Source organism: Microtus pennsylvanicus, chromosome 9, assembly GCF_037038515.1.
Source record: "Microtus pennsylvanicus isolate mMicPen1 chromosome 9, mMicPen1.hap1, whole genome shotgun sequence".
NCBI lineage: Eukaryota > Metazoa > Chordata > Mammalia > Rodentia > Cricetidae > Microtus > Microtus pennsylvanicus.
In genome coordinates this window covers 33630499-33644491 of record NC_134587.1, presented here as the reverse complement: position 1 = coordinate 33644491, position 13993 = coordinate 33630499, and the positions used below count along the sequence as shown (strand labels likewise).

The following is a 13993-nucleotide window of genomic DNA, read 5'->3' as shown; positions in this document are numbered from 1 at the left end:
ATTGTGGGAGCTGAGCACATAAACTCTAAGTTTCAAACTGGTAGTCTTCTTTGTCTACCTTTTAAAATCTCTTCAAGAATCAGCTAGAGAGAAAAAAAAAAGGAAAAAAAAAAGAATCAGCTAGAGAGACTGATTATGGATTTTCAAATATTCCTAAGCCTTAAATTTTGTTAGTTCTTCAGGAAATGGGGAAATGATGATACTCTTTCGATTTCATGTAAAGAAAACATGAAATATATGTGAAACTTATACCAGCCTTAGATGAGTTTATACAAGGCAACAATTGATACTGGAATGCCCTTTTCCTAAGCACATGTATGTGTTCTGAGTAGCCAGAGGGTGTACGATTCTTTGATAGATGGTTAACAACCCGCAGTCAAGAATAAAGCTAAAATCCTCTCTCATAGACCACTTAAAGAAGCCTTTGTGATTTTAGAAATTAATATAGCAAAACTTGGTGCTTTCTGTTTGACTCCTAAAATCATGATCGTCCATGCAGAGTTAGGGTTTCTAAGTAAGGGACAATCTGTCTGTTTTCTCTGATCTTGATAGATGGTATTTGTATCTTTAAACCTTTAAAAGTAATGCTAGAATAGCTCACCAATCAGTTAAAATTCTAGATTTCCTATGTGAGCTCCATAAAGAATTTTCATGTCATCTCATGGGTTTTACAGCATATTTCATCTAAATTACAGACACATAGTAGAACTCAAAGACAATGAGCATATTAATGATACTATCCAAATATTTTCGTGTGGATGGGTAGAAATAAAAACTCATAATATATGGGACTAGAGCAATCGCTCAGTGGTTAAGAGCAGTGGCTTCTCTTCCAGAAACCCTGGGTTCAATTCCCAGCACCCATTGGGCAGCTCACAATAGTTTATATCTCTAGATTCAGGTGATCTGATGTCATTTTCTGGCCTTTAAGGCTACTAGGTACATATGTGATACATATATGTAGGCAAAACTTATATAGAAAATATAATTTACACACACACATATATATAAACCTCAGAATATCTATAAAAGTAAAGAAATAAAATCTATGAGATTGTTTTAAAGTTAGAAAATGTTATTGTTTGTTCAAAGAGTAGAATAAGTAGATAGATAGATAGATAGATAGATAGATAGATAGATAGATAGATAGATAGATAGATAGATAGATTTAGGTAGCTAGTAAAAATATTTGTTTGTATGTGCAAAGTGTATTTTTAATATTTATTGTTATTTTCATTTATGTATACATGTGTGTCCATATGAGTGTATGTTGTGTTTGTGCGGGCAACCACAGAGATCAGAGGAAGGAATCAATTATCCTCAGCCTGGAGTTACAGTCTTTGTAAGCTACCTGATATGAGTTTAAGGAAGTGAACTCCTGTTCATTACAAGGGTAACAACTGATTGATTAAATCAATTAATTAAATGATTATCCATCTCTCGTGTACATATAGATAAATTTCAAAAGAATATGTTTATGTGGTACATAATCCCACATAATTATGTGCCTATAATCCCAGGTACTCCATTATCTAAGGCAAGGGAGTAGTAACTGTAAGGCCTGCCTCAGCCGTAGTGAGTTCAAGGCCAGTCTAGACAACTTAGTGAGACCCTCGCTCACAAAGTAAAAAAGAAAAAAAAGAAACTGATGTCATCTGGGACTATGCCAGCCTAGCCCTAGTTTCAAACCCCAGTTCTGAAAATAAATAAATAAAATGATTGAGTAAATGAATGTTTGTATGACATTCAATGGTGTGAGGCTTAGGGTAAATACATAGTTTGGAATACACACACATACACACACACACACCATTATATATGCGTTCTGTACCAAATCCTCAATACCTAGCACCTAGCATTCTATTCCTTATTTATTTATTTATTTATTTATTTATTTATTTATTTATTTATTAAGGATTTCTGCCTCCTCCCCGCAACCGCCTCCCTATACAGTGATTATTGAATGGACCATTTGTCAAATTTCCTAGAGAACTGGAGTTCGCCAACCCAAGGATGTCTGTTTCCATATAGTTCAGCTTCTCAGTGCTTCCATGTAACCACAATCTACCAGATGCGAAGGAAGGAGCCTCAATCTCATTTTTCCGTTTAGCAGAAATACTTAAAAAAAAAAATGAAGGTGTGCATTTCCTGTAGTCTCTAAAAACCAATCCTGCTTCTGTCTGCAAAGACCCTTGCGGATCAGTATAGCCACTGCTGTGGGCAGGAGCCCCGTCTTTACTGGGGGAGTGTCGAATGGTGCTAGAATCGCTCAGAAGCCTGAGAGCACCACCAGGCTGAAAAGAATCACCTCGTCTGTGATTTTGGCGCGCTTATGCAGATGGTCGACGCCACGCGGGGTTTGTAGTGGCGTCCCTTTGTGCCTAGAATTACCTTTAGTAGTCTAAGGCCGAGATTCCAGAACGGCAGGGCTGTCTCTCACCTGAATGCGCAGCAGGGGCAGCCATGAAAACCCTCCAGGAAGTAGCTAGCCAAAGGCTCTGAATTGCAGGCGCCTCCCCAAAGAAGATCAAAAGTCATGCCCCACCAGCACAGAGACACTGAGAAATGGTTGAATGTGTTCTAAATTAAACTGCCCTGGTGGTGAGCGGAGATCTGCCAAAATCTTTCAATTAATCACTTTTACCTTCAGGGCAGAGTTAGGCCTGAGAGTATTTCAATAGGTTTTTATTGGAACAGGGTTATTTCAGATATTAAACTATGTTGCACAAAGTAAAAATAATGTTATTTTTAAGTTGCTACTCTTGTTAAATAAAGTTGGCAAACATTCCTAGGGTCTGTATTGTGTCTGTGTGTTTGTGTATGTGTGTGGCTTTTTCTTGTTTCATAAACCTCATTGGGTTTTTTTGTTTGTTTGTTTTCTTTTTAAACAAAAAAGTGAACAACAGTGAATTAGGAGGTAAATATATGCATACAGTCATCTTCATTAATAACGTGTTATAAATAATAGAAGACAGGTTTTTAAGTGTATAATTCTGTACAACAGGAGTAAGTTGTTGGTTTTTGGGGGGGTTGTTTTTTTTTTTTTTGGTTTTTTTCTTTTCCGACATCTTTAGCTGTAAGTTAATTAGAATCACCTGCATTTCCTTGGGTGGACACCAAATGGATTGCAAACAAAAACAGATTAAAATAGCTGCTGGAGCTCACGGCACACAGATGACAAGACTCGCGGAGGACAGCGAGGCTCTGAACATGTGCTCTTTTCAAACAATTTTGGGTGAAATGTAGCTCTCGCGACTCCTCCTCCGTCAGAGCGCCTTCTAAGTGTTTTGCTGAAAGGCTAGCATGGCTTCGCTTCTGATCCCTTGATGAGTGAGAGAAATGTTTAAGAAAGATCACTTTACAGAGAGATTCAGGCTGAAATGTGATGACTGCGAGTCAAGCCAAGCCAAAAATTACAGTTCAGAATGAAAGGGGAGGGACGTGGTTTGGGAATCCATTTTCCCACATTCCTGAATCTCAATCATCCCTGCCAATGTTTAAAAAAAAAAAGAAGAAGAAGAAGCCCAATGGAAAACAATGAGGTCACTTTGTTTAGATGTTTAAAGGAAAATAGAAGTGGAGGCTTTGAAAGAATGACAGCAAATATATGAATTTTTACATCAATATCTATTTCGAGTACGATGGGATAAGAGACTAGACTTTTATATAACTGTTATGACTTCATCATTAAAGGAGCCATTTCTAGTGCTTTCTCCATGCTTGTGTGGTGTTGGTCAGCCTTTTATTGTGTCTTTAATTTATGAAATAGTCTGCTCCTACAATATTTTAAAGGGGCAAGAGTATGTACAAAAGATACAGATTCCTTTTTCCCAGATGTTAGGAATAATCTTAAGAAGAGCCTCTCTGCTGATACAAAATAACTCCAATTAGACCAGATTAGACCGAATCAAACGTGCCCACGTTTAATAAATGCTGCCCTACCTGGTGGACCAAAACAGCATGGCGAGGAGAGGAGCCCACACAAACCCTGGAGACCACATGTTCCTTTTTCTAAGCCTAAATAGCCTGTGGGAGTGGTTCTGACCCTCCCTGGGGAGGGGTCAGCACTTGGCAGGCAGGAGTCTGGACCAAGACAACTCCCAGGCCAGGGGCTGGGGTGATGCTTCCAATCATCCCAGACTTCTTGGATAAGGGGTGTCTGAGGGCAAGGGTCTCACTTTCAAACACCAGACTTCAGGTTTCCTTAGTAATGGCATCCATGCAAAACTCTATTTCTCCCTTGACTCTCCTGGGGCACCCTACTATCACTAAACCTCAGTTTTTCTTAGTACGTGTGCCAGTAAACTGCCAGGTGATAGTGGCAGACCCAAATAGACCCTTTATTTCCGTTACTCCAATTTACTTTCACAAAGCAAGTCCCAATACTGAAAAACTGATATACTTCCACCAGGATGATCCCAGCAAAACTGAAACAGTGGAGCCCTGCCATGCAGAGAATGATAGGAGCTGCCCAGAATGCAACCTCCAATGTCAGTGTCTTCTAGCTCTGTAGAAGTTTCCTGGAAGAGGACAACTTCTGTTAAATGATCACCAGAGTCACTTGTCAGTCCTTGTCTTCAAGACTGAGATTGTTCTGAAAGCAAGAAATATACTAAAATTAACCAAAGACTATCTTTAGGCAATGCTCTCTATTTTCCAGAAATCATCTCAGTCTGTCAACTTTATTCTGATAGAAACATTCTTGGTGATTCGTGTTCAAACTCAGATTCTTTTTTAATTTTTTTAACCTTAAGAGATTTATGGAATGGCTTCATGATTGGTATAATTCTATAAATTATAGTCATGAATACTATCCTACAGACCTCAAATTCTTTGCTGAGTTAGACAGATATATACAAGTAAGTATATTAAAAAAAATGAGTAGCCATACAGGGGATATCATCCTTTGTCTATCATTTCACGTTACCCAGATATTAAATATGGCACACAAATGGCTTCAATCTATACCACATTAGCCATATTGGAACATTTTCCCTCATCTTTTCCCTGATTTGGCTATCATTTAGCAATCCAGAAGCTAAAAGGTATGATTTTAAGGGAAGCTGGCCCAGTAGGCAAAGTGGGAATATGAGTTACAGTAAATGTATGGAGGTTTTATGCAAAAGCAATCACAATCCATTATGAAGCACAGAAAATGGATGTCAAGAGTGGAACTTGTGGGCACTGCTATCTCCATTGGTATAGTTCAGCAGTGTAGGCAAGTATCTCTCATTATGAGAAATGGGTGAGATATTTGGCAAGAACCAAGTACAAACATAGAAGACAGTGCCTACAATAGATGACAGTGACTTCCCACATGGCTTCTGTTTTCACACAAATATTTAAAGATTTCAGTGGGTTTCTCTTCTGCTTATAAAGTGCTCATATTCCACATATATATGTAAACGGTGTGGAAAGTGATGCAATAAAAGATTTTTCAAGATTTTTTCCCAAACATCCCTCTCTATACAGAATACCTGATAATATTTCAAACAGAACAACAAATCATGCATGTTTCCTCCCACCTTGAGGTGTTGACTGAGGTTTCTGTCCTACCTGGTTTCTGTCCTCCCACCAGGTCCCAAAGAATCACACAGAAGTCTACATTAGTTATAAACTGACTGGCCCATTAGCTCAGGTTTCTTATTAACTCTTATAACTTATATTAACCCATTATTCTTATTTATGTTAGCCACATGGCTTGGTACCTTTTTCAGCGGGTAATCACATCTTCCTTCTTCTGTGGTTTAGGCAGGACTGGGAAGGAATGGGCTTCCTCTTTCCCAGAATTCTCTTGTTCTCATTGACCCACCTCTACTTCGTATCTGGTGGCCCCGCCTATACTTCCTGCCTGGCTACTGGCCAATCAGCATTTATTTAAAACATATATAGACAATTTTCCTGCGCCACTGAGGCTTCTGTAATCTCTACTTACTGTTATATAGGGACGTTAAGGTTTAAGTAGCACAGAGCAGCATCTGTAAGACATCCAAATTTTAGAACACTTACTGCCATGGATTTGGTCCTTTCCTATTACCCATCTTAACTCTGGCACGAGCTAAGCACCTGTCTCCCCAGCTGCCAAAACAGGACAGTGCTTTTTTCAAAGTCTGGGATGGAAAGAACAATGAGTATCATTAATATTAATTAATGAGTGTTGTTGGATGGACATTAAAAGTTTTTATTTCCTAGTGCTGAACTGAAGGGACAGTTGTATAAGGAGTGTTGGGGCACTTGCCAGTGACCTTAAGCAATCAGGTGGCAAATAAAAAGCCCTAAAGGTGAGCCTGATTTCGATTACAGAACCTCTGTGTTTGATCCAACCCCTTTCTTTAGGCCCATAGGATGTTTTCTTAGTTGTGTGTACTCTCTGTTTTCAGAATCTTACCCCAAATCTGGAATTAACCATCTCTATGAAACTAGGTAAATGATATAATACAGTAGATCTTTTTTCAATATTACAGGCTATGTACTGTTTAAAAAGAAGTTGCTTAGTGATCTCATTCTAGTTAAATGTTCTTTTAATTTTTATTTATTTGTTTATTTATTTAGTTATTTATTTTTGTGGACATGTGTATGCCTGAGTGCATGCATGTAGGCCACTTTCATGTAGTCCCTGCCTAGACAGGAAGAGTGCCTCATCTTGCCTAGGACAGGAGTTTCAAATAGTTGCAAGCCACCATGTGGGTGCTGGGAATAAAGCCCCAGACTTCTATAAGAGTAGCCAGGGCTGTCAAGCACCAAGCAATCCTTCAGGCCCACCATTTAGTGTTCTTAACTGAGCAACCAATGTTTGCCTGTCCCACTGTTAGGAGAACAAATGTTCTGCTTTTTTATGTGAGTCTGCCATAAATACCTCATAGATGAAAAACTCTTCTTCAAGTAAATAATCATAAAATATACCAAGGAAACCTTCACAATTATCTTAAGCAAAAATAAATAAATGAGAAAAGTGAAGGAATATTTGAAAATAAGAATTTTGTTATTGCCTTAAAGGAAAATCATTTTGCATTAATTGTTTCTATCAAACAAGAACCCCAAACATAGATATAAGAAAATAGGACTAATAACCAAAAACAGAGAGAAAATTAAAAAAAAAAAAGGTTAATGAAAAAAGTGAGTGTGAAAACCCTAAGTCTTTAGGGGACATTAAAAATATAAAGACAATAACATTTCTATAACATAATAAAAATCATGAATACAAAAAAATAAAAGTCATGAAACATGTACTGAAATAGGACCCTTAGTCAGCATAATCTCTTAATATTAAAGCGTAGTAACATAACAAGAAATTCAAATAATCATAATGTAATCAACCATCCTTTTTATACCATGTACCAGTAAAAACACTCATAGCAACATGTCAGAATTTGAATGAAGATTTTTTTCATCATTAAAGATTCAGTCACTAGAAAACCAATACAAACATCTAATTCAAGATGGTAGTCACATCAAAAAAAATCTGACTTTCTTTCTCAAAAATCCTAATAAGAAGATGAAAAGGATATACTTGTTAAAAAAAAAAAACCAGAAAGGAAGGAATGAAGAGAGGGAGGGAAGGAGGGAGGGAGGGAGGGAGGGAGGAAGGGAGGGAGGGAAGGAGGAAGGGAGGGAGGGACAAAGGGAAGAAGACAAGAATTCCCCACACAACAGAAAAAGTGCCAAATAGTACACCACAAATAGATTCCAAGAAGACAGAAAGCAGATGAAATCGCACATGTGAAGACAACAAAACAGAGGAAACATTATTATGAGACAGTATAAGTAGGCACAGTTCTTTGCAGTCATATCCTACAGAATACACAATTCTCTACATTCATCGTATAGAATGTCACGACTTTGAGTCAACACATACAATAAGCAACAATTGGCAAATGGTCAATGAATGATTAAGGAATACAAAGCTAAACAAATTCAGTCCCTCCTTCTCAGCATCTTGCCAGCACTGTGTCTGAACTACATCTATCCCACCTTAAGCTTCTTCTTCAGAAAAAAAAAAAAAGGAACAAGTTTCTAAAATCCCCTACGGCAACACCCAGGGATTTCTGCCAGTGGTAAACGCTGTTTTGAAACATAAAAAGTCAGCTGGTGAGTAAGCAAATGATACTTCAGAGAATGTGGTTCTCTTCTGAGAAATCTTTGTAATCCTGTTCATTCCAGTCTGGTTTTTTAAAACAAAAGTGCAATGTCTTGGTCTCCTCATGTTCCCAGTGTATTCCTAGCAGGGCAAGCAAAAACCTCTGTCAGCCTTCGCTCGTGTTATTTACTGCAAAGAGGTAACTCTCAAAGTAATTTGTCCAAGCTCCACCAAAGCACAATGTGGGTACCTTGAAGACACCACTCATTTAAAACTCATACCAAGACTGACTTTATTTCCAAAATGAGCAGTTCCCGATCCAACAAGGATAATGTGGTCATGAAAAGGATGTCCAAAGCCACCAATTTACATTGGTTTGGTTTGGCACAACTTTCAAAGTTCTTGGAGTAAAAAGGGAATGACACGTGAACAACTGCAATTGAGATAATGCTCCCAGGATTTTAAGCTTGCCGTTCTGCAGCCATTCAGGGGAGACCTAACCAGCTTCAAGACGGTACCTACATAATTTATAATTACTAAACCTCACTGATAGGTTCCAGACTATTTTTTGAAAAATGCATTGCCCTCTTTTTTAGTATACACTTGGCCATTTTCACCCTACTTACGCAATTTAAAACGTATGATCGCAGTGGCAGGGCAGAACCTGCTCAGAGCGGGAGCCACTAAGGTCGAGATTATTATAATTTGCAAGATGTATGATGTTGCTATCTCTGCATCTAAAGGACGGAGAAGCTGTGTCAGTAGATTCATGTTGCAACTAAACGCTTTACTCGGCTCCCTCTTACTTTCTGGTTGCTAACTGAAGCCACAAGACAGTTTCTCAGCTATGACTCAGTCACGCAACCACAGCAGCGGCTCAGGTCTGAATTACCCTCTCCATCTCCATCAGCAGCACACCCTGCCTACGTCCCAAAAGAAAATAGGTTATTAAGGTAGAATAAGGCTGTTTTCTTTAAACGCTGCCATACTTTCATATTGTCCAGTTGTAACATAGCCAATCCATGCTATTCTTTCAAATGTTTTTGATTATTGAACATTTAAAAAAAAATTCTACAGAAATTTTCAAAAGACCAAGGCCATTGTTTCTTTGGTTGCAACTTCAACTTACACATGAGAAAAACAAAACTTGGGATTCTGAGGAACTGTCGCGGTTGAATATCAGTCTACAGCACAAGACAACATAGACACTCTAAATACTCCTAAAATACTATTATGAGTGTTAGACAAAAAGTAAAAATGTACTTGATTTTATAGTGTATTTTTAAAAGATTCATATCAAAATGAGGCCTAAGGAAAAAGTTATGATTCATATCCTATTGTTTGGAATTTGTTTCACATATCTTTGACTTCTTATAAATCAGCCAAACAAACAAACAAATAAATAAATACAAAGTCAGTGTACTCATTTTTACCAGATACAGATTGACTTTTCCTCTTTAATAATTCTTTTAACTGAGATCTTTTACTCTTTTAAAGATAAATTGAAACCCTCCTTTACAGAACATAGACTCACATTTTTTTTCCTAAAAATATTTTTTCTCTGAATTCCTTTCAAATAACTGGTAACCTATAGAATAATTAGGGTACTTTTCATTTGGTTAAATTTTATTTTGGGAGACAAGATGAAACTGCATATCACTCTTCGTCTGAATGACATTGGGCTATATCTGAATCCCAACTCTTCCAAAGCTGTCCCAACTTGCTGTCCTCAACTTTGTTCTATAGATACTACTGCACCACCAATAATGCAGAAAATTCATAATCATCATCTGCAGTTGTTTATATGTTTCATAAAAGAAACATTTTTAAAAGAGTACACAACCATGTACAAATTCTTTTTATTTATTTATTTTTTTATTTTTCGAGACAGGGTTTCTCCGTAGCTTTTGGTTCCTGTCCTGGAACTAGCTCTTGTAGACCAGGCTGGCCTTGAACTCACAAGTGCTGGGATTAAAGGCGCGTGCCACCAACGCCCGGCTCCATGTACAAATTCTAACCTTTAAAATAAATCATATTGTTTTAGAGTTTTCAAATTAAGACAAAATGCCAACTACTTTCTGATGAAGCAATAAGAAAATTTAGTTATATTAGCTAAAATTTGGTCAGTAAATCATTCTAAATTAATCTTTTTTCATTCAGACTTAAACACATAAGTATAAGGACAACTGGATCCTGAAGTGAAAACAGGAATCATATATTAGAAGAAAAGTGTTAATTATGATTTTCACATTCAATATGTCAATTTCTCATTCTACTTTGAGCAAACACAGTAGGTCCCTTTAAGACAATAGAGGTAGTTTGCACATTGGGAAGAAAAAATTGTTTGATGTTTATAAAATGAATTATGTCTTGGGTGGTTTTTCTATTTACAGATAGGTGTCTCACTCCATCCAGTTCTTCTGTATTCTGAGAAGTTTGTACTTCTCAGAAAGGGGAAGCATCACAGTAATGTATTGTTCATTAGCTTACTCTGCAACTCCCAACCCATAACAATTAAGACATTTGCTAATAGCAACTCTACTCCGTTGCTATTGTCACAAGTTACTTTAGTTCATTACTTAGAAGAGTTCAGGGCACTGGCAATAGTTGCTCTGCCTTATGTCACCGATGCCTGTGACATAAATTGCATTATCCTACTGTAAGCTAATGAAGAAATGTTTTGCACAACACAAAAAGTCCTAATTTAAAATGTGTAGAAGTATAGAAATGGCAAACCAGAGGAATGACATTTCGTGTCATCAAAGATCTTTGTAATGTCTTTGTTACAAAATATAATGAATTTCTTTCAACTTATTTAACACTTATTATCATGGATCCCCATGATTAACAATGATTTGACACCACCTCCTTGGAGAGGATGCTGGGATAATGGCCCATGCCCTTGGCCAGTAATCTCACCCAAACTTATCTGTCTGATAGCCTAGATACATGATACTCCTAACACAAAAATTAAAACATCAACATTTATTGGAGAGAATAATAGTACATAAATAAGTATCTCTGTATTTTTTCTCATTTATTAATAATCCTAGAGACTTAGCTGTTAAAACGGCTAGATACGATAAGCAAATATGTCCAAAATCAAACAAGTGATTATCCAAAGTTCCCTACAATATTTTGATGACCAGTTCCGAAATGATCTGAAACTCATAGAGCAATAAGGCCAGAATTTTCATATTTTCTTTTTATAATATAATATCTTATTATATGAACATGCTAGAAACTAGTCATACATTGAATGACTGTTTACTCTGTAGCTCAAACATTAGACTAACACATGCCAAGTGACAGTGATTGCAAGAGATGCAAAATGGGGCATGGTTGGGAATGAAGAGAGAGAGAAGGAGAAGGATGGGGGATAGAAGGAGAGCAACAAAATGAAAACAAAGAAGAGAGAGGAAAACAACTCATACATGTCTAATTATTTTATCTTTCCAATAAGGGAAGTTACATTCACACACACACAGACACATACACACACACATGCACGTTCTTTTCTTCCTAACTTTTTTCTGCTTGTCTTAAGAATCATCTTAAATATGCCATGCAATTGCATGGGTTTTTGTGTTTGCTTTAATGAAAGTTGTATTTGACTCCGATTGTCTCAGAACTTTATGGCAAAAATTGGGAGATTAAAATTTTGAGCACTGTTTAGTTGAAGTCATAGGAATTTGTCTTCCCTGTGGAGAAGGGGCATTAAAAATCATGTACAATACACTTCATCATTATTTGTTTATATTCTCAGTTCTTCTATGTGCTGGTTTGAAATATGCTATTTTGTTTTCAGGCCTAGATGTTGATGGAATATATCGAGTTAGTGGCAATCTGGCAACAATACAGAAGTTAAAATTTATTGTCAACCAAGGTAAGTGATTTCTTTACTTCAAACACTTTTCAGAAGTCACATCTCTAGTTGTGCTCAGGCAGCTGTACACAATGAACAGACAGTCAGTAACCAATGTTTTGAGGGGAGCACACAAAATGCAGAAATTAAGGAATAATTGAACAATTATCAGAAAAATAAATCATAACCAGGTACCTGAAAAGACATAGACTAGAAAGACAAACTAATAGCTCATGTGAAATCAACAATGTGTAGAATAAAGAAATGAAAAAATAGAAAACAGAATAAATAATAAACTAAAGAAAAAAAGCTCAGCTTTGAAAAACTGTTACTGGGTTATAAGAGGTTCCTGATATGTGTTGATGAAGGGAACAATGGGCATATGATTGAAAACATAAGAACCAAAGCACAAATGCTCAAAAAAGAAAACACGGAAGATGTGTATGTTGTTCATGAAATGCAAATCAAGAAACAAGATAAGGTTAACACCCCTTGAGAGAAAACATAATGGCGCACCTCTTTGGGTCCTTACCAGCAGATACGGACTCTCTGTAATGTCTGTTGTTTCCACACAAAATTCCACACACAAATATTTACAGCTTTATTCCTAATTGGAAAAGCTTGGAGATAGGGTCAAGATGTTGCTCAGGAGTGAGATGTCTGCCTCACATGCATGATGTATGAGACCCTGGTCCAGCCCTGAAAGGAATGAATAAAAACTTGAAGGTAATAAGGTATGTCTCAGAATATGATTGGACTAAAATATGTGGTAAATTAATATAATGGAATATTACTGTGATGGATAGAAACCACCTATTGAGCCATGAGTAGACCTGGGAGAACCTTAGATGTGTATTGCTGAATGGATAAGGCCAAAAGCTACCCACGGAAAACTATACAGCATTTCAGGAAAACTGTACAGATAGGGAAAGATCAGTGGTAACAAGGAATTTGAGAGAGAAGTAGAGTGAGCACAGAATGAGAGAGCAGTTAAAGAATTCTGTGTAACATCAGCATTGTGCGTGTATGTTGTTATAGATTAGCTGAACCCATGAAATAGACAACACAGAGAATAAAGGCTAGCACAAACCAGGGATAGCTGTCAACAATAACATGTCAAGCTCATTAGTTGGGACAAAGTTACTTTGTTAATACAAAGTGCTAACACTAGGGGACTCTCTGGGAGGTGTGAGGGAGCCCTTGTTAACTGTATGTGCTGGTCAGCCTTTCTAAGAGCCTGAAGCTACTCTTAGAAAGTCTATTAATGAAAAAAATAAAACTAAGAACATTAGGAAAAGAAGAATAGGATGCCTAAATGACCTCAGGGTAATATTTAAGTAGTTTGTACATTTCATAACCAGACAACTAGGGTGTCTATCTTTTCTATGTGCTCTTCACATGCTTGGTAACTGAATTTATAATAGGATACTCATATCTACTCTCTAAAATTTCATCTCTGCTAAGACCCATTGGTCTTATTTTTAGAGAGAATGTAATCAAATGTACACATGGGCTTTATACCAAGAAGCATTAAAACATGAAGGTCTTGACCTTAAAAAAAAATAGAATAAAGGGGTTGGAACACCTGCCTCTTCCACAAATCTCAGTATGAGCTCGGATTTGAATCTTTCTTGTGTTTCTAAAAGAGATAAATTTTGTTGTATTAATTATGTGGTTTGTGTGGGCATGTGAACGTGAGAGCTCATGCCCACAGAAGCCAGAGGCACTGGATCTTCTTGGAGCTGGGGTTTATGGGCAGTTGTGCACCATACCCAACGTGTGCCTGTTTTGCTGATGCTCTTGTTCATGAACCAGTGCTAGTCTCGAGGCATCCCTGTATTAATAACTGTGGAGTAAGTATGTATATCTGTGCTGCCTATGTATTGTGCAACTATGAGTGTGTATGCTTCTGTGTGCGTATGTGTGTGTGTGCTTCTGTGTGTCTGGGGGGATGTTATGTGTACATCCTCTATATGTTGGTTCCTGTGAAAGCTGCAGGTAGAGGCATTAAAACTGGTAAAAATTAAACTGTTTCTCTATAAGTTCAGGTG

General features: G+C 37.2%; 1 protein-coding gene across 1 annotated transcript in view; it reads left to right on the top strand.

The window, feature by feature from the left end:
- The window catches only part of Arhgap15 (Rho GTPase activating protein 15), a 606047-nt gene that overhangs the window by 395257 nt on the left and 196797 nt on the right, over window positions 1-13993 (top strand). Inside the window, exon 11 of the mRNA XM_075985303.1 lies at window positions 11886-11963. Coding sequence (XP_075841418.1) covers window positions 11886-11963 — 78 coding nt within the window. The remainder of the gene's footprint in view (window positions 1-11885; window positions 11964-13993) is intronic.